The following is a 24,185-nucleotide window of genomic DNA, read 5'->3' as shown; positions in this document are numbered from 1 at the left end:
TAGACTGAATCATCTCCCCAGCTTCTGGTCTAATTAGGTGTCTGCCCTGCAAATCCACTTTAAGTCAATCTAATAGTATTCTTTCATCTTTAAAATATTTTAGCTTGTATATGTAAGAGCTAAGGACTCCTGTGGCTAAGGTAATGAGAAACTAACAGCTGTTCTGCATATTATCTGATAAGATCACTTACGATTTAAAAAGTTTAAACATTATCTTTTTCCATTCTTTGTTTTAAATATCCTATTCCAGATAAAGGTTCCTTCATTCTCAGAGACTCTGTCAGCCCTGAATGTGGTTCAGGTGGCTGGTGGTTCTAAGAGCTTGTTTGCAGGTATGATGATAATTCTAATATTGGAAAAATTATGTTTGGCACACATAAAACGATAACTTTTATGTTCTGAAAAGTGACACTTCTTTTGACCGTTCTTGCAGTGACTGTGGAAGGGAAGGTATATTCTTGTGGAGAAGCCACAAATGGCCGGCTAGGCCTGGGTATGTCTAGTGGTACCGTTCCTATTCCTCGGCAGATTACAGCCCTCAGCAGCTACGTGGTCAAGAAGGTAGCAGTTCACTCAGGTATGTACATCAGTGCACAGTTCCTAATAAGCTTTTGCTCCTGGAAGTAAGTGATTAAGGCCCTTAAGTAACTTCCTGAAATGTCCTTGTGTTGTTTTTCAAGGTTTTTAGTTAACTACTCTGAAGAAAAGGTGGATGTTATAAATCCCTAGGTGGTCTAAGATTTAGTTATTAGTACTTAATGAAGGTTTTTGGAAGCTAGCATTGTTGGCATTTCAGGTGTGTGGGTGTATAAAGAGACTTTGTGTTCAGACCTGGAGTGATTGTTTCAGGCCCAGCATGTTTTAGCTAGGAAACTAGAAGTCAGTGGCTTTCTTAAAATTCTCTAAGGTACCTATGAATCTTCAGTGATGAGAAAGATATTTTTCAAATGAGTTCATTGCTGTCCTTCAGTTTCAGCTTGGCTTTACTGAATGTTTTCCTGAAGCCCTATGCTAGATTCTTAAGGAACGGAACTAAACTCTCAATAACAAGCTCAGCATCCTTAGTCGTCAGGGAAATGCAAATCAAAACAACCCTGAGATTCCATCTCACACCAGTCAGAATGGCTAAGATTAAAAACTCAGGTGATAGTAGATGCTGGCGAGGGTGTGGAGAAAGAGGAACACTCCTCCATTGTTGGTGGGACTGCAAGATGGTGTAACCACTTTGGAAATCAGTCTGGCGGTTCCTCAGAAAATTGGACATAGCATTACCCGAGGATCCAGCTATACCACTCCTAGGCATATACCCAGAAGATGCTCGAACATATAACAAGGACATATGCTCAACTATGTTCATAGCAGCCTTATTTATAATAGCCAGGAGCTGGAAAGAACCCAGATGTCCTTCAACTGAGGAATGGATTCAAAAAATGTGGTATATTTACACAATGGAGTATTACTCAGCTATTAAAAACAATGAATTCGAGAGGTTCCTAGGTAAATGGATGGAACTAGAAATTATCATCCTGAGTGAGGTAAGCCAATCACAAAAGAAGACACATGGTATTCACTCACTGATTATTGGATATTAGCCTAGAACCTTGAAATGCCCAAGATGCAACTCACAGGCCACATGAAGCCCATAAAGAAGGAAGACCAAGTGAGGGTGATTCGGTCCTTCTTAGAAGGAGCAACAAAATACTCAAGGGAGCAAATATGGAGACAAAGTGAGGGATAGAAACTGAAGGAGGGGCCGTCTCAAGACCACTCCACCTGAGTATCTATCCCATGTGCAATCACCAAAGGTAGATGCTGATGTGGAAGACAGGAAGTGCATGCTGATAAGAGCCTGATATGGATATCTCCTCAGAGGCCTTCAAGAGTCAGACATATTCAGAGGCAGATGCTCACAACTAGCCATTGAACTGATCATGGGGTTCTCAATAGAGGAGTTAGAGTGAAGACTGAAGGAGCTGAAAGGGTTTGTGGCACCATGAGGAGAGCAACAATACCAACCAACCACAGCTCCCAGGGTCTAAACCACCAGCCTGGGAGCACTTAGGGGGGCATCCAGGGCTTCAGCTGAATATGTAAAAGTGGAGGGCCCTGCTGGGCATAGGTGGAAGAAGAGAACCTTGACCTCATGAAGGGTGGATGCCCTAGGGAGTGGGAATTTTGAGGGTGGGGAGGTGGGAGTGGGGGGGTGTAGATAGAGGTTACATCCACAGAGAAGAAGGAGGAGGGGTGAGGGGATTGGGGGTTCTGAGGGGGTGGTGGGGGATGGGGTAAGGGGACAACATAGGAAATTTAAATAAATCATCCAATAAAAAAAAAAAAGAAAAAAAAAATAACAAGCTCAATTCATGCTCATACTGGATAGGATATGATATAGCCGTGTGTAACAGACAATTTAAATGGTAGTAGCTTATGCAAAACAAGAGTTTACTTTTCTACTCTGTTAACCTCTAGGGCAATGGTTCTCAATCTGTGAGTCACTTTGTAGGGGGGTCACATATCAGATATTCTGCATATCAATATTTACGTTATGACTCAGCAGCAAAATTAGAGTTATGAAGTAGCAATTAAATAGTTTTATGGTTGTGGGTCACCATTGTATTAAAGGGTAGTAGCATTAGGAAGGTTGAGAACCACTGCTCTAGGGTTAGGATCTGGGCCCGTCTATAAGGCATCTGCCTGTGAAGAGTCCTGGCTCCTCTGGCCTCTTTCTGTGGGAAGGTGGCTATAATACTCTAGCTCCATGCAGTTTCTCTCAAGAGTGAAAGTTGTTGTTGTCACTGATAATATGGGGTCTTCTGTTGGGGATAAAGAGTAGGAAGTGAATGCTGGAGTCTCTTCTGCTGCACTGCCCTGACACACAAAAGTTTGTAGAGCCTTGACTGTATAGCTAAAGCTCATGGACTCAAGAGTGTCTGGGAAGAGCATAAGCTGATGTGCTTTCAAAATGGTGGGATTAAATAGTCCCACTGACGGTGGTGCTATTTGTGACGACAATCTGCTTAATTATAATGAGCTCGTTTTTACCTTTTATCTAAGTATTGACTTCTATACTAAAAACAACAGAAGCCCCATTAACAGTCATTATTATTTTGTTTTTTCTTTGTAGGTAAAATATTTTAACAATTTATAATTTACTAAAAGTCCATTTATTTTAGATATATGTCACCTATGTAGCTTGTATGATAATTGTGGTGATAATTCTGTTTATTCATTCAGTCAACACATACACATTGAGTACATGCTGTATTCCAAGCAGAACGGGTAGCAAAAACCTTTGGCAACCTTCCCCTGTATGAATGTTGCAGGTGGCCGACATGCTACAGCCTTAACCGTGGATGGGAAAGTGTTTTCATGGGGTGAAGGTGATGATGGGAAACTTGGACACTTCAGCAGAATGTAAGGCTGCTTCCTTCAATCTCACTCATTAAACGGGAACTGTTAACTAGTAATAATAGTGTATTTTCATAGTTATTTTACAGAAAATTAATGTTATAAATTATTTATTAAAATAAATATTAAAATTTTAAAAACCTGGATGGATATACTGTGATTTTACATAATCTCTTTTAAGGTTTGATAGTTAGAGTGATATATATATATATATATATATATATATATATATATATATATATAATTTTTTTTTATTTATTTATCTATTTATTTTTGTTGACCAAAGATGGTCCACCTCTGTGAAAAAATGTTTGATGATGAATGTAATTTACTCTTACTTTAGGAACTGTGACAAGCCCAGACTGATAGAGGCCCTGAAAACCAAGCGGATCAGGGACATAGCCTGCGGGAGTTCTCATAGTGCAGCCCTGACATCCAGTGGGGAGTTGTACACCTGGGGCCTTGGCGAGTATGGCCGACTGGGACATGGGGATAATACAACCCAGTTGAAGCCCAAAATGGTGAGTAGATACATTTTTATTGCTTATAAAGAATATCTAGCAAAGATAAGCCTTAAGTTTTTAGGTTTTTAAAGACTTGAACACTGTTGACTTTCATTGTTTTCTCAGTTCTCATGCTTCTTCATTCTGTTTTTAAATTTGTCATTGAGTAGGTAAAAGTTCTTCTTGGTCACAGAGTAATCCAGGTTGCATGTGGAAGCAGAGATGCACAGACATTGGCCCTGACTGATGAAGGTAAGAGCTGGCTGTGATGCTGGTTTCTGACTGGGTATCAATGTTATCAACTATTTACCGGAGATATTTATTTTTCAAACCTAGGTTTGGTGTTTTCCTGGGGTGATGGTGATTTTGGAAAATTGGGCCGAGGAGGAAGTGAAGGCTGTAATATTCCCCAGAACATTGAGAGACTAAATGGCCAGGGGGTATGCCAGATTGAGTGTGGAGCTCAGTTTTCTTTGGCACTCACCAAATCGGGAGTGGTGTGGACATGGTACGTGAACTTCCTCAGTGTTATTGCCAAGTGTGGAGTGTGTGGCAAGCCCTGTGCACAGCCTAGGCTGCTTGTAAAACTTTCTTTCTTACTCATTTGGCATCATTATATAGAAAAAAAAAACCCTATATTGCTGTGTTGAATTGAGATTACTGATGATATTACAGAACGATCTTACAGTGTTTTTGTGAATAAATCTAGAGAAGTTTAAACCAATTTGCATGAGGTTTAAGTAGGTTTTAATAAAAAAAAAAAAAGATCTGTGTTCCATTGTACTGGAAGCTACGTGAAATAAGGAGAGCAAAACAGATTTCTAACTTCATTTGGTCCTGGAAAAATTTGTTTTCTCTGTCTTTCTCTTTGTCTCTCTCTGCTTCTCTGTCTCTGTCTCTGTCTCTGTCTCTGTCTCTCTGTCTCTCTCTCTCTCTCTCTCTCTCTCTCTCTCTGCCTCTCTCTCTGCCTCTCTCTGTCTCTCTCTGTATCTGTCTCTCTCTCTCTCTTTCTCTCTCTCTGTGTTTGTGTATGTAAGCTTTTTTTTTTTTAAGTGTGGATTGAGTGGAGGGGAGTTAGCAGTGCTATTTTTTTTTAAACAATGAAATCTATAGTAACTGAGCTATTGTAAGACATATCACAGCAAGAAAGATCTTATTAGCCAAGTTAATGAGTTAATTTGGATATGGCATATAGTTCTAGAATTCTAGGATCTTGAATACTATGTATGACATTATCACTCCTTTCTAAATGTGTGGCAGTGAAAGTTTGTTTGTATAGCATTGCCAAACTGTAACCATGTAATGACATTGTTGCTTTCCTCTCAGGGGGAAAGGAGACTACTTCAGACTGGGTCATGGCTCTGATGTGCATGTGCGCAAGCCACAGGTGGTGGAAGGACTGAGAGGGAAAAAGATTGTGCATGTGGCAGTTGGAGCTCTGCATTGCCTAGCAGTCACAGACTCAGGGCAGGTAAGGCTGTAGTTGGCTCTTGGAGTGCTCATCGGCTTACACCCCTAATCTTGTCAAAACTGGAGTAATCAGAGTGGGTATGCTGTTATATGTCTATAATCCCAGCATTTGGAAGTCTAAAGCAGGATAGCTAGTTGAAGGCTGGCCTAGGGTTACATAGTGAGTTACAGGCCAGCTTGGGCTACATTTTCACATGCCACACCAAAAAAATAAAAACAAAAAATACCTCTAAACTCCTGAGATGCTTGAATGAGTTTTAGTATTAGGTTGCTGCAAATGGAATTGTTGAAATTTGCCATTTGATCCTGAAATGTATTCTTAAATAAGTGATTTATTATGAATTCTTTTTAATATTTATTTATGAATATGTTTATGTCTGTCCATCTGTGTGTATGTGTACACACATGTTTAAGTCAGAGGATACCTTTGTGGAGTTCGTTCTCTCCTTTCACCATGTGAGTCTTGGAGATGAATCTCAGGTCCCTAGTCATGGCCATAAGAACTTTTATTTGCCGAGTCATCTCCACAGCCCATATTATGCATCACATTAAAATGCATCACATTAAAGCACATTTCTCAATATGTGATGTTTCTGTTTGTTTGTTTTTTGAGGGTTTTGTTGCTAATAACTTATTACTTGTCATTTGTTATACTATTGAAATGACATTAGACCCCCCCAAAAGACACCCAAGTTTAAGTGACTTTCTTAAGTTCAAAATGAGTCATAAAACAATGGCAACAATTCATAAAATCAGCAATGTGTCTGGCCCAGGAACTGTTAACAATAGCCAATGCAGTTCTGGCTCCAGATGTTTTACAGTGAGAGGAAAGCCTTCAAGGTGAGAAGCATAGTGGCTGAGCATCAGGAGCTGCCAATGACCAAGTGACAGCAGTCATGGAGGATGGTTCATAGGGCTGCATAGGATGTTGCCAGCTAGCTCAGCTTGGACCATTCAACATTTGATGCATTTCATTCCATTTGATGCAAATTGGAAAGTTTTGCATTGTCATCTTCTTTTAATTTATGAGCAACAGAACTGTTTTTCGATTAGATTGTGCTATGTGATGAAAAGTGGATTGTATAGACAACCAGCTGTGATATGCTTGGTAGTTGGAAAGACGGGAAACTCCAAAAACACTTTCCAAAGCAAAGCTTGCACAAAATAAAGCATTAAAAGGCCATGGTTATTGTTGATGGTTTGCCGGTCATCTGATCCATTACTGCTTTCAGAATCTTGCCCAAATCATTGCATCTGAGAAGGATGCTCAGCAAATCAGTGACATGAACCATCTGTTCAACCAGTGATTCAAAGGTTAAACTAGTTGGGCTATGATCTTTTGTCTCATCCACCATATGCACCAGACCTTTCACCACCCATCTGCCTTAGTTCCAAACATCTTATGGGGGAAATACTTTACACAACCAGTGGGATACAGAAAATATTTTCTAAGAGTTGGTCCAATCCTCAAGCTTAGATTTTTGTATTGTAGAAACAAACAAACTTATTTCTCATTGGTAAAAATGTATTTATTGGTTACAATGGTTCCAATTTTGATTATTAAATACTTCTTTTGACCTACTTACATGATTTAAAATTTATGCTTCAAAACTGTAATTTTTGCAAATCTGTTTTGCACCAGGCTAATATTGGAGATCTGTTAGAGTGGCATTCATTTTGTTTACTGATATATTGTCAGCACAGGTTGGGTTGGGGACCTTTGCACATCTCCTCTCCATTCTGAAGTCCATGCTGGAATATAAATGTTATCATTGAAAGTTACTCCTACCTCTAAGCTATTAGCAGTTTCTACTTTAAAAAAAACTGATACATGATAGAGGCTGAACCTACAAAATGGAGGATATACTTACATGATAGAGGCTGTACATCTACTTTATTTTGGAAATATACAATATTTGATATATATTACTAATTTTGTTGCTTTGATAAGAATATACTATTACTAGCCCATTGAGCCATATTTTAAATTTTATGAAAGTGAAATTAGCATATTATTGTTTAGTCAGAAGTGAATTATTCTTTATGAATATAAAATCTAAAATGCAAATTATTTGAAAAATGAGCAGGGTATTTTTCTTTTTCTTTACAATTTATGGTGTGGCAGAGTTATTGCACTTAAGCCAAAGCAAGAATGTACTCTGCATCCCCCCATCCAAAAAAGGATAAATTAATTAGAATAATACTCAGTATTTATAGTTGTTGGAAAGCATTTTCATAGTTGATTTTTTCCTCGGAACTGTATGTACTTATGTTCTTTTATTACATTGTAATTGATTTTTATCTCTAAGAGTCCAGTTCTTTCAAGTACTGTGACATACGTTGTATGCATTTTCAAGTAAGTGTTTAAAAATTATGTGAATTTGAAAAATGTAAATTCTTTACCCCTTAATAGGTGTATGCTTGGGGGGACAATGACCACGGCCAACAAGGCAATGGCACAACCACAGTTAACAGAAAGCCAACACTTGTGCAAGGCCTGGAGGGTCAGAAGATCACGCGAGTGGCTTGTGGGTCATCGCATAGCGTAGCATGGACGACAGTGGATGTAGCCACACCATCTGTCCATGAGCCTGTCCTCTTCCAGACCGCAAGAGACCCACTAGGTGCTTCTTACTTAGGTAACACAAAATTTATAAACATTGTGCAAGTTTTGATGTAAATTTTTTCATTGTCATACTTATTAAAATGTTAGTAATGCAGTCATATCAATGTTATCATGCGATATTAATAAATCAGTGTCGGTGTGACTAAAGCAATACTAAGAGGTAAATTCATAAAAATACACATTAAAAAAAGAAAGACTTTATAGAATTCATCCTAACAAATCAAAATAAACCTTAAGGGGGAACTAATGAAGATGAGAACAGAAAGTGGTAAAGCTGAAAACAGGAAACTAGATATTGAGGCTGTCTAGTTACAAATGCTACTCAATACCATTCCTACTTGTGTCCCTGGGATAGAGGCTGCCCTCTAGATCAATATACACTTCTTACCCAAGATCTCAAAGTAAAAGTCTTTGTTTCCTAGGTGGTGGTATACTGAATTTGTCTTTATATCCTTTGGGGTTCTAGTATTGGGCATCAAATCCAGGGCCCTGTGCACTGAAATACCTGCCTGTGCTTCCTTCCACTCATTCCAACAAGTCTAGCTCACTGTGAGTGGTGGCAACCCCAGGCAGGTGGTCCTGGGGTATATAAGAATGCAGGCCGAGTAAGCCATGAGGAGTAAGCCATTAAGCAATGTTCCTCCATGGGGTCTGCATCAGTTCCTGCTTTCAGGTTCCAGCCTGCATTCCTACCTTGACTTTCATCAGTGATGGACTATGATTTTGAAGTATAAGCAAAACAGACTCCTTCCTAAGTTCAGCGGTGGGAGGAACCTCTTGAGCCCCTCCCCTATTTATGCTGGATTGTGACTGCCACGGAGAGAGCCTTCTGAGGACTCCCGGTGTATTTGAATTACAGGGCTTTAAGTCTAGATGATGCGAGCAGCATTTCATAAATATCAAAGTGCAGTTGTGCTTTCTTTTTTTTTTCCTTCAAAATAACCTAAATGCTCAAACCAGAGAAAAAGAGCAACCTGTGATCTTAAAAACACCTTAGATTTTTGTTTCCCTTTCAGGCGTGCCTTCAGATGCTGATTCTTCTTCTTCCAGCAATAAGATCAGTGGTGCGAATAACTGTAAGCCTAATCGCCCTTCTCTTGCCAAGATCCTCCTATCACTGGAAGGAAACCTGGCCAAGCAGCAGGCCTTATCTCACATCCTTACAGCACTGCAGATCATGTATGCCAGGTAGGCTGCTGTGTTGGTTTGTAAATTCTTCCATTATGTAAACTGCATGGCTTTGTAATATTTTAATGGGCCAAATGTTTACAAGAATGTTGTGTTATTGTCTTAAGTGCTATGAGTTGCAAGTCACATACCTTCACTGGTGATTTATAGGATCTTGGCACTTTATAATAAAACCCAACTGAGTATTGATATGTGAATCAGAAAATCAAGCTTAAGGATGTTTTCATTTTGTTGATAATTCTCTATCAGTATGACGGAAAGAGAAAGAGTGAGTTGATAATTTATGGTGATGTTTAAAAAGATTGTTCTTTGATTCACTTGATAAGGTAGTTCTTGTTGGGTTACATATTCATTTGTTGCTGTTGTTTTAGTCAGTTTTCTAGTTTTGCCCTCTGGTAGCATATCATGGTGGGATGCTGAAGAAGAGCAGAGCCTGCTCACTTCACACTCAGAAGCTAAAAAGAGAAGGAAGCAATCAAGGTTCCAGTCCCCTCAGTGACATGATCTGCTGACCCAGGGACACCCACTAGACCCTGTCTCTTACAAGTCTCACCACCTTCCAGCAGTGATAGCTGGATAGTAGGACTTTTCCACATGGTCTTTTGGGGAAGGTCCAAACGTAGCAAAACTTGCCCTATTAGTTAAAGTGTCCTGGGTGTGGATCTGATAGTTGTGCTTACATAGCTTAAGAGCAACACCTAAAACAGACAAGTAGGGCCAGTTAATCTGCTGATTATTATATCAAGTTGTTATTACACATTACTATCTGTTCCTCAAGTTCCAGCAGCAACCCAACAGGTGCTCTGGCTTTAGATTAGACACTCTTCCACTTGTCGCGTAAGTATATCATGTGCTGTGTAGTATAACAATGAGGATACATTCCCAGAAATACATTGTATTAGTGTTATAAGGAGCATATACATGTAAACTAAGCTCACTGGGGCCTTTCTAGCTGATATAATCCTATAAAATCATAGTTTAATATATGTAATCCATTGTGGACTGAAGTGCTACTGTGTGTCTTATATCTATAAAAAAGATCGGTGTATACATTTTAGCTTACAGCTGTTGGCTACTTAGTTAATAATGCACAGTAGTTTCTAAAGCTTATTTCTACATATTCTGTAGAAATGAAGACATACTTTTAGTGAGCACTTGACCCATCCTGCTGCTTCTTATGGTGCCCAGATGAAAGGGTGGTTCACCACAACCTGGCTTTCTGTTCTGACAGAGATGCAGTGGTTGGAGCCTTGATGCCAGCCGGCATGCTCGCCCCAGTGGAGTGCCCCTCATTCTCCTCCTCGGCACCTGCTTCTGATGTATCAGCAATGGCCAGTCCCATGAATATGGAGGAAGGCATACTGGCTGCTGATCTTGAGGACAGACTGAGTCCAAATATGTGGCAAGAAAAGAGAGAGGTAAAAGGGAACCTTAAAGCAATGTTGAGTTGGAAGGGAATGATGGCTTCTCCGTGTCTAGGAAACCCTACTTCTTCTGTCACCTCATTTTTGTGTCTGCTATTTGATTTTGAGCTTGACTTAGTAAAATATATTCCATTTCAAGAGATTTCTTTTAAGGAAAAAAAAAGATTTACTCATTTAAAAAGTCATTAAATAGAATTCTGAAATGTAAAAAGTCAGAAAGTCAGAGAATTTGTTAACTGTTTGGGAAAAGACTCCTTAGAGAGATGTGAACTCAGTATAGTCTGATTTGTGGGTCCTGCTGTTCTGACAGGGCTGTTTTGGCTCACTAGGGTTGCTAGGTGATATGGGCACTGGATCATTCCAAAGTGCTATAAGTAGTTTCAGTGTGCTATATAGCCAGACTTCTTAAACATTTCCTCTGGTGTATTCTCTGATCAGATCGTCTCCTCTGAGGATGCTGTGACCCCCTCTGCAGTAACACCATCTGCTCCCTCAGCCTCCTCTCGACCATTTATCCCAGTGACAGATGACCCAGGAGCTGCCAGCATCATTGCAGAAACCATGACTAAAACCAAAGAGGTCGGGAGACATTCTTCTTTGACTTCAAATGAAAAATAGCCTTAAATGTACTCCAAAGTTAGGAGACATATTTATATCTATCTAGAACATGCTGTATCTCCTATATTAGTCACAAAAACTCTCTGTAAAGTTCAGAGACAGTAGCATTAGTAATCTACTTGGAACAATACAGTCTACAGATTTTTTTTTTTTAAATTAAGCATGTCAGTATTTAAGTAGGGAAATGAGGATAAAGGAAAAGTGGCAAAGAGGAAAGTCAGAGTGAGAAGGAAAATGCTAGAGATTTAAGTGTTTGAGAAAGTTGTAGAGAAGGTGTAGAGAAAAGATGGCCATAAAAGCCTTTTTCAGTGAGATATTCATAACAGCTGAATGAAAATGTAAGTAACAAACAGTAAAAATTAGAGATCAGTAAGATGAAACAAGGGCTTTGAACCTCAGTCAGTGTCCACTCACAGATGTGTGGATGTGCCTTCTGTTAGTGTGCACATTTGTCAGTGAGGTTGCTAATCCGTGGTAAAACCGGTAAGTATGTGATTGTCCTCCCAGATGAGAGGGTTCTATGGCTGGAATCTGCTTTTTGCCAGTCCCTAGTCTAAGTTCTCCTGCCTATAAATTATACTCTTGTCTTGGGTATTTTGTGCTATTGTTTGTTCCTACATACTGGGCATTTTGTGACTGAAGCTCTGAGATAGTGAGCAAAGCCCACCGCCTTGTGATGATCTTTATTACACATATCAGGATATCTGCACCACAAACTTTTGCTTCTTTGTAACAAAATAACAGAATCAGATAGATATAGACAGATAGGCAGAGAAATAAAACATCCTGGGAGAATGGTAGATTAGAAGCCTTATTTGTGTGAATGGGTTTAAAAAATTAAGATGTAAAATAAATTTTTATCTGGGTAGTGTTGGTGCGTGCCTTTAATTCCAGAATTCGTGAGGTAGAGGGAGGTGGATCTGTAAGTTCAAGGCCAACCTGGTCTACAGAGTGAGCTCCAGAACAGCCAGGACTACACAGAGAAACCCTATTTCAAAAAACAATCAATCAATCAATCAACCAGTCAGTCAGTCAGTCAGTCAGTCAGTCAATCAATCAATCATTCCCAAAAGAGATGGAGCTAAAGAAAACAGAAAGAAGCATTAGCGGGATTTCTCTGTCAACAGAGCAACTACACCCTTCTTGGCCTCTCTGCATGCATGCCACATATTGCACTTGGACAGTCTGGCTTTTGCAGTGCTACTGATGAAACCACTTTCCTGGCATCTATAGCTGTCTGACTTCATGTGAACAGACTGGTACAGCTGAGCATTGGTGGCTTGGCTGCTTTGTTCGCAGAGAAATCCCACCAATGCTTGTTTCTGTTAGCTCTGTGTCTTACAGGAGGTTTGTTTGTTTGTTTGTTTGAAATCCATTCACACAGATAGAGTTTCTAACCTGGTGTTTTACCAGGGTATCTTGCTTGTCAGTTTATATCTGTCTGCCTTTCTTACATTGTTACAGATTCATGGATTTCTATTCTATGTAAGTGAGCTATTTATTTCTGTCACTGTTTAGAGCAAGTTTTCTCTCATAAGTCTTTGAGTATTTCTTTTCATCATTGTTGTTGTGATAGAATTAAGAAATAAATTGTGCATGTGTGTGTTGGGGGGGCAGTCAAAATTATACACATGAAAAAACAGGATGTGTCATCTGTTTCAGTTTAGTCCCCGTAAGTAGCCAGCTTTTTGTGCTGGCTGCTACCTACATACTTCCAGGCATCTTTTTTTGGGTACAGGCACTGGTACTCAAAGACAATCTGTCTTACTTGGGGGACCACATCTTTCCTCTGCATGACTTATGGCCATCCCAACTTCAAAGCTAGCTGGACTTCCTCACTGCACAAGGCACCCCATCACCCAGCGTCATACGCGTACATCACCTTCCCTTACTCACATTCTCTCTTATGCCAGCTGTCGCACTTAGGGACAGATACATATCGGTTTTATTTATGATAGAGTCCCTTGACTCATTCTGTAGTTACTATTGACAGGAAGCGTGTTCTATAAACATGCTGCATCTAGAAAGCTGATGCACAGCCACCTGTGCAGTAAAGTCACCTTAAGTTCAGTCTAGAGTCAGTTTTTTGTTTCTGGCAATCTTCTGGTATGAGTTAATGCATAAATTATCTTGAAGATGACATAGTTTTTGCTTTTATGTAGAAGGAGGATGCTATGATTCTCTTCCTACAAATTTATCAGTGAGACATAGGTGGTTTCCAGATTTTATCCTCAAATTTTTATCATGAATTATAGCAAGGTAATTTTCCTGCTAGTGTTGGTGTATAGTTTATATTTAAAGGTATGTAGCCATATTTTTTAAAGATCTTCATCAGATATTGTTAGATTTCTACCTCTGTGTCTTAAGACTGAAGATATTATATGTATTAATAGTTAAATACTCTCCTGGCTGCTTTTGCTATCATTCTGGAATGTCATCGTTTCTAATGAATTGTGCTTACTCTTTGGTCCCAGGACTCAGAGTTTTGGTTGTTCTCCCTGTTTTCATTTCTGTTATTCTAATTTCGTGAGGTCACAAAAGCAGAAGAGTGGAAAACCTGGGTTTCACTCTTTTTGTTTTTGAATAGTGAATAAGAATGTATTTTCTAATGCTTTTCAGGGTTTATGGGAGGTTCTCCTCTAAATGAAGTACGTTCTTTTTTTTAATTGGATATTTTATTCATTTATATTTCACATGCCCTTTCCCCATTTCCCCTTCCTAGAACCCCCATCCTATCCCTCCTCCTCCTTTTTGCTTTTATACCATTTTAATTACATGTAAGTATTAAAGTCAGTTCTAGGTTGAGGAACTAGCAATACAATAGATGCAAATAGTCAAAGAACAAGCAGACAATAAATACAAATAGTCAAAGAACAACCAAGGCAATAAACAAAGTTCCATGAACACTCCCGTGATCACTGTTTCTAGGGCTTATCAGGATGACCAAAATATCTGAGCCAACTTCCCTGTCTTAGCCCAAGGTCATTTTCATGTCTGAAGCCTACTTCCTTGTTCTAGCCTAATATTTAGATTCCTGCCTGAAATTACTTCTTTGTTCTGGCCTAAGATTTAGTTTCCTGCCTGAAATTACTTCTTTGTTCTAGTCTAATGTCAGATTCTTGCCTGAAGCCCACTTCCTTGTCTTTGGCCCATGTCAGATTCTTACCAAGCAGCCCCAAAGGCTCTTCACCTCTCCCCCATTTTTATTTCATTAACAAGACCTAGCCTGCTCTTTATTGAGTCTGATTCTGCCTAGGGAAGACACAGAGCTAGTTTCTGCCTTTGTCTTACATAATTTTTAGGCTGAGTACAGAAGTGGCCTACTTCAGCTTTGATGGCTGGGGTCTCTTTCTCCTTTTTATGAGTATTGCTCGTGAGACTCTTATGTGTAGAAAATAGGCGGGAACAGCTTACCCAGATGAGGCACCTTCACAGGCTAGGGCCTTGGCAAGGTGGGAGTCGCTTCTTCATTACTGAGTCCTCCACCTTCCAAGGCTCCAAGGGCAGACCATACTGGGGCAGTGCGGGAATAAAGAAAAGACAGAAACACAGAAAGCTGGGGTTGAGTGGACTGCACTCTCCATGGAGAAGCCACAGCATCCTGGAAGCTCAGTGTATTTATTTTATAGAATTGAACAAGGAGGAGGGATTATTGCATACAGCTGGATTAGGGGGCAGTGTAGGCTTAGTTAACCTCAGCAGGAACAGTCTCTGTAGGGGAGCAGTCTGAAGGCCTTAAACATCCCAGAGAGAAAAAGCTATGGTTTTCTGCACACACAACAACTTGGGCTAGAAGGGAAGCCCTCTGAGCCACATATCCCTGGGTGTGCTTTTTTGCTATTTTCCGATTGGTCTGAGGCTTGAAATGGTTGTGCTCATGTCAACAGCACATATTCACTCAGGCCTTCTTCTACTCCCTAGTAGTATGGGAGTAAAAAATAATTTTTTTAATGTTAACTAAAAGTATTAAACAATTATTTTTTTAAGGAACCTGAGGAAGGTTGATAATGTGAATGATGTGTTAGAAATCTAGATGAAAGTTGTAATATGAAATCTGATGAGTAGTGGTAGGTTTCACATGGCATGGTATCCTTTTAACTCACGTGGTATGCTGCCTACCTGCTCATAATGGCAAGCTGTCACTTCTTTACATTTCAAGGCATTGTTCCTTGGTGGATGCTATAAGTGCTTCGTAAAATAGTTCCTTGCTCTTGAAAATCGGATAGGGTTTAATGGAGATACTGGGATCAATCATGTCTTAGTCTTGTTCTTTCCTCATTCTTAATGTGTCCTTTGAGCTCCAGGATAGACTGGTGACTTTTATCTCTCTGTCCATCATTCTCTGTTTTAACTGTTGATTGTCAATTCATTTAGGATGTTGAAAGCCAAAATAAAACCTCAGGCCCAGAGCCCCAGTCCTTGGATGAGTTCACCAGTCTGCTGATCCCTGATGACACCCGGGTGGTGGTAGACCTGCTCAAGCTGTCAGTGTGCAGCAGGGCTGGAGACAGGGGCAGGGAAGTGCTTTCTGCTGTGCTATCCGGCATGGGCACTGCCTACCCACAGGTGAGTGATGGGGAAGGCACACTATGTGGGACCAGCTTTCTCTGTGAGAACTAGGATACACTTTGTTTTAAAGGACAGCTTCTAAACCTCTGTCCATGGAGCAGTCTAAGATGAGACCATGTGTGAAGAACGGTGTGTATCTTATTCTTACTTAATTAAATAAGCTCTTCTGTATACTTTTGCCTCTAGTTTGTTTTTAGATATTTGGCCAATATTGTTTTGCCATGCAAGAATTCTCATTTCTAGGTAGACAAATCTGCCAATATTTTTCATGTCTTACTTCTGAACAATATGCTAAAAATATATGATATTAATAATAGTACATGGCATTGTTTTAAAGAAATTTTCCTGACTTCACTCCTGATGTTTACACTTCATCCTAATATAAACAATAAAATAGTAGTTCAGCTTGTTTTAATATGTGGCAAAGCAGTGGCCCCAACAATATTTGTGAAATAATTCATCCAGTGACTTGAAAACTATTTATTCTATTCTAAATTCTTATATGTATTTGGGTCTATTAACGAGTCTTGTTTTATTTGAAATGACTTCTTTAAAAATTTTTTATTATAATGTATATGAAAATGTATATTATTTATTATGTGTGTGTCATGGCACACGTGGAGATTAGAGAGAAGTCTGCAAAAATTAATTCTCTCCTTCCCTTATATGGGTGCTAGGAATTTACCTCAGTTGGTCAGGCTTGACAGCAAACATCTTTACCTGATGAGCCATCTCACTGGTCCAGAAATGACTTCTTATGCTCTAATGTCATAGTATCTTAATATTACATATTTTAGTATTTGTTAGCACTGAATCCAGTGGGTCTTTCTGTCACTGTGGGGAAGTTCTTTTTTTTGACCCATCTAGAACCGAGGCCACTAGATGTAGATATTGTACCTTAACAACTTAAAATTTATTTTATTTAACTTTATTAAGTAACTTAAACTTGTGGTTCAGCCATGGTGAAGTCTATGTGTAATTCCAGCATTCAAGGGAAGAAACAAGAAGCTCTCCCAGTTCCCAGATGTTTGCTGGTCTTTCCTTGATAGGGATAATGGTCTGCTAGGCAGAGGAAGGCTCCAAAATCCAAAGGTCACATGTGGATTCTGCATAAAGACAAATAGACAGAGTATCGACAATTTGGTGTATCAGTCAGGTTCTAGGAAAGACAGAAGGAAGGGTGCAATCATCTTTATTTGATTGTTTTGTTTTTAAGACAGAGTCTTACAGAGCAGCTCTGGTTGGCCTAGAAATGATTGTATATGCCAGGCTGGCCTTAAACTCACAAAGATCCTACCCTTTTCTGCCTCCTGAATGCTGGAATTAAAGGCATGTGCACCACACTTTACAGTTGCAATCATCTTTAAATTGTTGTTTCAAATGTGAGATGGATACTTGTTGTCCTGTCCTTATCTAATATTTGGGACTCGTAAATTAATTTCTATAACTGTGCCTATGTGGCAGTGATATCACTTTGCCATTAATGTAGCTTTATTAAGCTAAATTGTTATCTAAACATGAGGGAAGTAGAGAAGGATAATCCTGGAAAACAGAAAGTGGGATTTTTCTTTTTATGTTAAATTTGGGGACTGACAATATTGTTTGTATTCATGTCTTTTTAATTTTTAAATTTTATTTATTATTAGTGAGGGAAAGATAGCATGATATGTATATGTATGGAAGTCATAGAACAATTTGTAGAGTAATTTCATGTTTTCTATTTTTGCATGGAGTCCAGGTATCAAACTCAGTTTGTCAGGCTTACATGGCAAGTACTTTGCAAACCGAGCCATCTCTCTGGCTCAACCATGTTGGTTAAGATACTCTCTCTGCCATAGATGGGCCTGAGTGGTATGGTTGTTCCTGGTTCCTGCCCTCTGACTCAACTTGACTCCTTATGCTTTCTGGAATCTTGATCATTATTATCAAATTTCTGCTCCTTCTCATGATATTTTTGTCCCCTAGGCTGACTCCTCTCACGAAGAAGTAATCTTGTCCAGGTGTAGATGAGACTGTTGTCTGGCCTTTCAGTTTATGAGTCAGCCTTGAGTGTGTTTTGTGTGAGGTGCCTTCCAAATGCTTTCCTGTAGATAGTGTTAATTCTCGTAGTACCTTTACGGGGCCTTGATTTTATGTGTAAGGAAACCAGGTCTAAAATTAACCTTTGTTTCTTAACTCAGTTTCCTTCTTTCTTTGATTTCTTTCTTCCTTTCTTTCTCTGGTGTATGTGTGTACATGTGTGCGTGTGTCTCTGGGTGTAAGTCTCTGTGTGTATATTTGTGTATCTGTTTATGGGTACACATACACACTTGATTATGTTGAGGCCAGAAGTCAATGTCAGGTGTCTTTCTTGATTAGTCTTCCATTTTGTTTTTTGAGACACCACCTCTTACTGAATCCGGAGCTCAATGATAGGCTAGAAAGATAGGAACCACCCACCTGTCTTTGTTTCCTAGGCACTGGGAATGCAGCTGTGCATTGCCATACTTGACCTTTTACATGGGCTCTGGTGCACATACTTGCATACCACTGAGTCATTTCCCCAGCCCCTTAACTTGGTGGGGTTTTTGTTGTTGTTTGTTCTGTTTTTCCTCCAAGTCCTTCGCTCTGCCACCCTTTCCCTGTAGAGAAGCACAGAGCTGGATGCATGGGTAGGGCTTGGATGACCCAGGGGTGGCATTTACTCATGTCTCTGTTCCTTTCTAGGTGGCAGACATGTTGTTGGAGCTCTGTGTCACTGAGTTAGAAGATGTGGCCACAGACTCACAGAGTGGCCGTCTTTCTTCCCAGCCTGTGGTAGTAGAGAGTAGCCATCCCTATACAGATGACACCTCTACCAGTGGCACAGTGAAGATACCAGGTATGTGGACCAGCCCTGGGAAGGGCTGCAAGGTCCCCTGTCTGTAGAAGAGCTTGTTTTGTAGCCACTTTCAGGGGAACAATCATTTATTTCCCTTTTCTGAAAAATAAAGGAATAGGATTATTTTAGATCCTTCCAAAATGGTAGTAAAATAAAATGCAACACAGAAGCTACACTGTATTAGTTTGCTTTTTGTTGCTATGATAAACACCAATACCAAAAGCAGCTTGAGGGGAAAGGGTTTATTTGACTTTACCTCCAGGTCACAATCCATATTGAGGGAAGTTGGGGTGGGAACTCAATCAAGATCTAAAGCCATAAGGGATGCTGCTCACTGTCTGCTCACATGCTTGTGCTCCACTGGCTTTCTTAGATATCCCAGACCTGGCTGCTGTGTTGTTTCTAGGCATTTTTGATGCACAGAGATAAGCTGAATGCTTAGATACACACAGTCACTCACTTGTCTGTGTATGATGACACTTCACTACAGTTGTAAAGTGTCAGGCTTCTACACTAATACTGTTCTTATATATCTACATCTTTGATGATGCTGTCCACAGTGGGCTGGGCCTCTCACATCAATCATCAGTCAGAACAGTCTGACCTGCAGCTCCTCAATTGGAATTCCCTTTGGTGACTTTAGGCTTTGTTAAGTTGATAGCTGGACCTAACTGGAACATACATCAAATAAAAATTTAACGATTCAACTATCAGGTGAATGAATGTGTAGTGAAGACCTAGGTCTAAAGTCAGCTGTCCCCACATCCTGTGAAGTAAAGTCATTCTGATGTTGAGCACTTCAGATTTTTAGTTTCTTCCTCCCCTTTCCCCCTGCACTGTTCCCTTTTACCTGCTGCATGGTTTATCTGTTGAGGCAGTCAAGAGGCTGAACTTACCCTCCTTGAACAAATCTACCTTTGCACATGCTCACAACTCAGCATGCTCCTCAGCCTGCTCCTTCTGACTCAGGGTGCCTTGTTTCATCCATTTGGAAAACTGTTCTGATTTCTGCCACCTCAGTAAAGCACCTGCTGTCTGCACATTGCTCCTTAAAATGTCAGCTGTTACTGCTCAGCATCAAGATTATTGATTCTTTGTGGGGTTTCAGGGTTGGTGGAGGGTTGACAAGTAGTGTTGTTCTAATTGAATTGCTTTTATCTTATCAGCTGGAATACTTCATAAAGATATTTTCTCTCACATTTTAAGTTGACTACCTAGGGATAGTGTCTACATGAGAAAGGCAAGATGCAGGCTTTCCTTATGGTTACTGTGTTTTAGGAGAATGAATCCTTCTTTCCTCTGTCACTTTTCCAAAGTGCCCATATAGTATTTGTGTGTTTATATCATTAAGAACTTGTTGACAGTGTGGCTTGCAAAATGTTTCTGGTGGTTTGTTGGTAGCTTCCATGCAATCTACAGTGGCAAAGAAGTATAGGGTTGTCCTGTATGTTTTGCCTTCCACCTAGGATTGCCATTATTTTAAGATCACAACCTTGTGCTAAGAGACTTACTGCCATTTTGTTGCCACTGTTTTTAAACACCTTCAGTGACAGAAATGAGCCTGATTGGTAGATGAACATAATGACTGACTTTTGTATGGACTGCAACTGTAAAATGCAAACGTGTTGTCTACTACCCTTGTTCCATCAGATCTGCTTCTCTTTTTTCATGTCAGATCCTGATCAGGACAGAGTTGAGATGTCTGTTACTGGCAAAAATCAGTTATTAGAAACAAATGTGACAGGATCTCTTCTTTCTTCACATCTTGCTAACCTTTGTCTGAACTCTTTAATCCATTGCAGTAGCTTTAGATATAATGGCTTCATTTAGTTGGTCTGTAGCCTTAGTTTTACGGCATCAAATGTTCCTTCCTCAGGCTGTTGTCTGAACATGCAGTACATTCTTCTGTAGCTCCCAGGTCAGTCTTGTCCACTAGAGGTTGAACTTGAAAGGTTGCTTTTCTACTGTTAGGCTCTTGGATCACTTACTCATCTGTGGCAGGGTGAACAAGTTAATGTTTCCTCTTTTAAGTTATTGTCCTTTTCTGTAATAAAAACTTGTATTCGAGTATATGTTTACTTTAGTCACTCTAGGTAATATTTACAGATACAGGGTGTACTTTTAGCGCCCAATGTTCTTTCAGAGCATTTTCTTGAATCAGTTCGTGATGCTCTCCCCGTAACTTAATTCTCTTTTCGGGCATTATGATATCTCTGTGTTGGATGTCTTGGGTTTAATGCTGGTTATATCTTTCCTTGGGACTCTGATGTATATTCTGAGTCTTCTTTTTCTGTTTTAAGTCTTCATTTTGGACTTTTTAAAAATTGTAAGTTATTTTGAATTTTAGCACGGATATATTTTGGTTTTCTAATTTTTATCTGTTGCTCCTTTCTGTTTTGAGACTTTCTGTCTATGGTTTTGAGATGATGGTGGCAGTCATGGTGGTATGTGGAACCTTTCTGGCCAATGTTCATTATCTGTAGGGGTATGACCCCAAACTTTTGTTTCTTTCTAACAGTAGTTTTTAATACTTTTATTTTGTTCATTTTAAATGTGTAGTATTGAACTTTCAGAATGAGGTAGGGCTTATGAAAGTATTTTTTTTTGTCTAGTTTTGTTTTCATTTTAATCTGTTGCACTTTTATGACAATGAAACTTAAAAATAGTTCTGTTCATGGTAGCACAAGCCTTTGATCTGAGGAGGCAGAGACAGACTTATGAATCTTGTGAGTTCCAGGCCAGGCAGGACTACAAAGTGAGACTTAGTCTCAAAACCACAAAAAATGGCTGGGGTTATAGTAGTGCATGCTTTTAATTCCAGTACTCAGGATTAAAAGTACTCTGTCAGGAGGCAGAGACAGGTAGATTTCCGTAAATTTGAGGCCAGCCTGGTCTATACAGTGGATTTCAGGATATCTAGAGCTTCTTAGTGAGACAGGGTCTCAAACAAGTCAAAAACAAGTAAATGAAAACAACAGAACCCAACCTAACCATCAGAACAAACAAACAAACAAAATATACACATACCCATTTAAAAGCTAAAGTGGCAGCTGGGAAAGTAAAGTGCTTGCTGTGTATCATGAGGGCCTAAGTTCAGTCCCCAGCCCATGTAAAAGAAGTGGCTACATTGGACTCCAGCCAATGGAGACAGAGGCAGATGGATCTTAGGGACTCATTGGTCAATCAGCCTAACGGAATTGATGAGCTATAGGCCAGTGACAGACCCTATCAAAAACCATGGTACACAGTGCCTGAAGAACAGCACCTGCTTTGTCCTCTATACAGACAAATAACCACACATACATAGAAATACTGTTCACATACATGCAATAAAAATTGAGTAGGAAGTATTTCTACCTAGATCTTAAATAAAAATCATGTGAGTAGCTTCCTTTTCTGTTTCTCACTTCATACCCTTCTACTAACCGTATATATGTTCCAAATTCAATAATTTCTTAGTGACTCCAGGATCTCTGAGCCAGTCTAATATATTTGTTTTTCTCCCACTCACTTCTTATGTCCCCTCACACAACATTCAAATATGTCTCTAAAAACTAGTCAGAGCTGTAGTCCTCCATGAGGAACTGCACAGTGTATCCCTATGACTGTCAGTGTAATCTAAAGTCCTGTACAAGGCCAGTCACATTCTCTCCTTTGTTCCCATTCCTTTTCAAGGGTCTCTCCTGATTGTTCTTACAAGACGTTAGATACCAAATTTGTGAGATTTTCCACTAAGCAGTTCTCAGTAAACAGCAGCTGGGTGTCTAGCAAGTCAGCTAAGTTCTACCACTACCAGAATACCTAAAGGGTGCAGTCCCACAAGTCTGTCCCTGCTTTAGATGTCACCTTACAGTTAACATCACATTTAGCTATAAATCAAAAGTTCACACAATGCGATTGTGTTAGTTACTTGAAGTAGTCAGCTTATAAAATGTAAAGGTTTATTCTGCCTGGCAGTTATGGAGGTTGCAGCACATAGTTTGCACAAAGCAGCATGTTGTGAGAAAACATGGGGGTGGAACACAAATAACCCACCTCACAGCCAAGAAGCAGAGGAACAGGAAGGAGCCACAGTCCTTTCCATGGGCACACTCCTAAAAACTTAAGGGCTTCCAATAAGGCCCAGCCCACCTCTCACAGTGCCAAATGGGGGACCAAGTTTGTAACTTACAGAGACGATCTTATGGTTCTACTGCAGTGAAGAGATACCATGACCCAGGCAACTCTTATAATGACCACATTTAATTGGGACTGGCTTACAGATTCAGAGGTTCAGTTGATTATCATCAAGTGGGGAGCATGACAGCATCCAGGAGGCATGGTACAGGAGGAGCTGAGGGTTTTACATCTTCATCTGAAGGCTGCTAGGAGAAGACTGGCTAGGACGAGGGTCTTAAAACCTACAACCCCATAATGACACACCTACTCCAACAAGGTCACACCTACGCCAACAAGGCCACACCTCCAAATAGTGCCACTCCCAAGCGAAGTATATTCAAACCATGACACAGACTTAGGGGATCATTCAAGATCACCCTTAGCACTGTCTTGAAAGCATCATAACATGATGTTTCGTCAGGTGATAGAATTGCAGCATGGAAGTTGTAGAGGTGTGAGAACAGAACAGCTCAGCCATGTGGAGTGGTTCTCTGGCCTTTTAGTCTACGGGCAGAGCCTTCTGTTGGGGTCTAGTGCTGGGGAAGGTGGTTAGCCTCAGGCTGTGGTTTTGGTGCTGGTTCTTCCCCAGCTCCTACATGCAGTTCTAGGCTCACTCTTCCTACTTTGCTTAACCGTGACTTTCACTTGCTCTCTGGAGTTTCCACTGTGTTTTCTGCTTGCTTATACTCCAGGTGCAGAAGGACTCAGGGTGGAGTTTGACCGGCAGTGCTCTACAGAGAGGCGCCACGATCCTCTCACTGTCATGGATGGTGTCAACAGGATTGTGTCGGTGCGGTCAGGTGAAGAAGGGAGGGCAAGTAGGGACAGTCCTCTTCACTTGTGCTCCATAAAAGGAGTTGTTAGCATAAGACAGGATACTGGTGCTTCATTCCATGGGAACTTTAAGGAAGGTATAGCAAGATAATGAGGTGTAAAACAGTAGGTTTTGTTTTCCTTTTTCCAGTACTTTGAATCAGATATGATCTGTGTGATGTGTGCTTCATACCACTTTCAGAGAGTGTTACTGAGTGTCTGGTGTGAGAGATGTCCCGGCAGTTGGAGAACCATAGGCGTGTGAGAGTACTGGGGCCCACTTAGCATTGTTGGCATGCTATAGAATGTAAAGGAATTCTGCTCTGACTGATAGTAAGGGTTTGGCTTGCTATCATGGAGTGCTGTGCCTGGAGGGTGGACAGAATGTACATGGGAGACACGGTGTGTGGTCTTGTCTACTCGCCTGAGCTCCATGAGGTCAGGAAGACGGTCTAATAAACTTATTTAAAACTTTGAACATTTTAGAATTGTTAATGCATGGACATGTTAATGCACATATGTGAATCTTTTCAGATCTTCTTTAGTGG

At 40.1% G+C, this 24,185-nt stretch overlaps 1 protein-coding gene across 1 annotated transcript in view; it reads left to right on the top strand.

The window, feature by feature from the left end:
• Positions 1–220: 220 nt before the first annotated feature.
• The window catches only part of Herc2 (HECT and RLD domain containing E3 ubiquitin protein ligase 2), a 52,808-nt gene continuing 28,843 nt past the window's right edge, over positions 221–24,185 (top strand). The window contains exons 1-14 of the mRNA XM_028785683.1: positions 221–332; positions 434–577; positions 3,324–3,414; positions 3,752–3,929; positions 4,082–4,163; positions 4,248–4,419; positions 5,238–5,382; positions 7,795–8,020; positions 9,024–9,195; positions 10,427–10,613; positions 11,058–11,198; positions 15,612–15,803; positions 18,513–18,666; positions 23,517–23,624. Coding sequence (XP_028641516.1) covers positions 496–577; positions 3,324–3,414; positions 3,752–3,929; positions 4,082–4,163; positions 4,248–4,419; positions 5,238–5,382; positions 7,795–8,020; positions 9,024–9,195; positions 10,427–10,613; positions 11,058–11,198; positions 15,612–15,803; positions 18,513–18,666; positions 23,517–23,624 — 1,930 coding nt within the window. The 5' untranslated portion in view covers positions 221–332; positions 434–495. The remainder of the gene's footprint in view (positions 333–433; positions 578–3,323; positions 3,415–3,751; positions 3,930–4,081; positions 4,164–4,247; positions 4,420–5,237; positions 5,383–7,794; positions 8,021–9,023; positions 9,196–10,426; positions 10,614–11,057; positions 11,199–15,611; positions 15,804–18,512; positions 18,667–23,516; positions 23,625–24,185) is intronic.

Source organism: Grammomys surdaster, unplaced genomic scaffold (assembly GCF_004785775.1).
Source record: "Grammomys surdaster isolate TR1022 unplaced genomic scaffold, NIH_TR_1.0 125319, whole genome shotgun sequence".
In the NCBI taxonomy this organism is placed as follows: domain Eukaryota; kingdom Metazoa; phylum Chordata; class Mammalia; order Rodentia; family Muridae; genus Grammomys; species Grammomys surdaster.
Note: the sequence above shows the minus strand (reverse complement) of the source record. Positions and strands in the feature narration are given on the sequence as shown.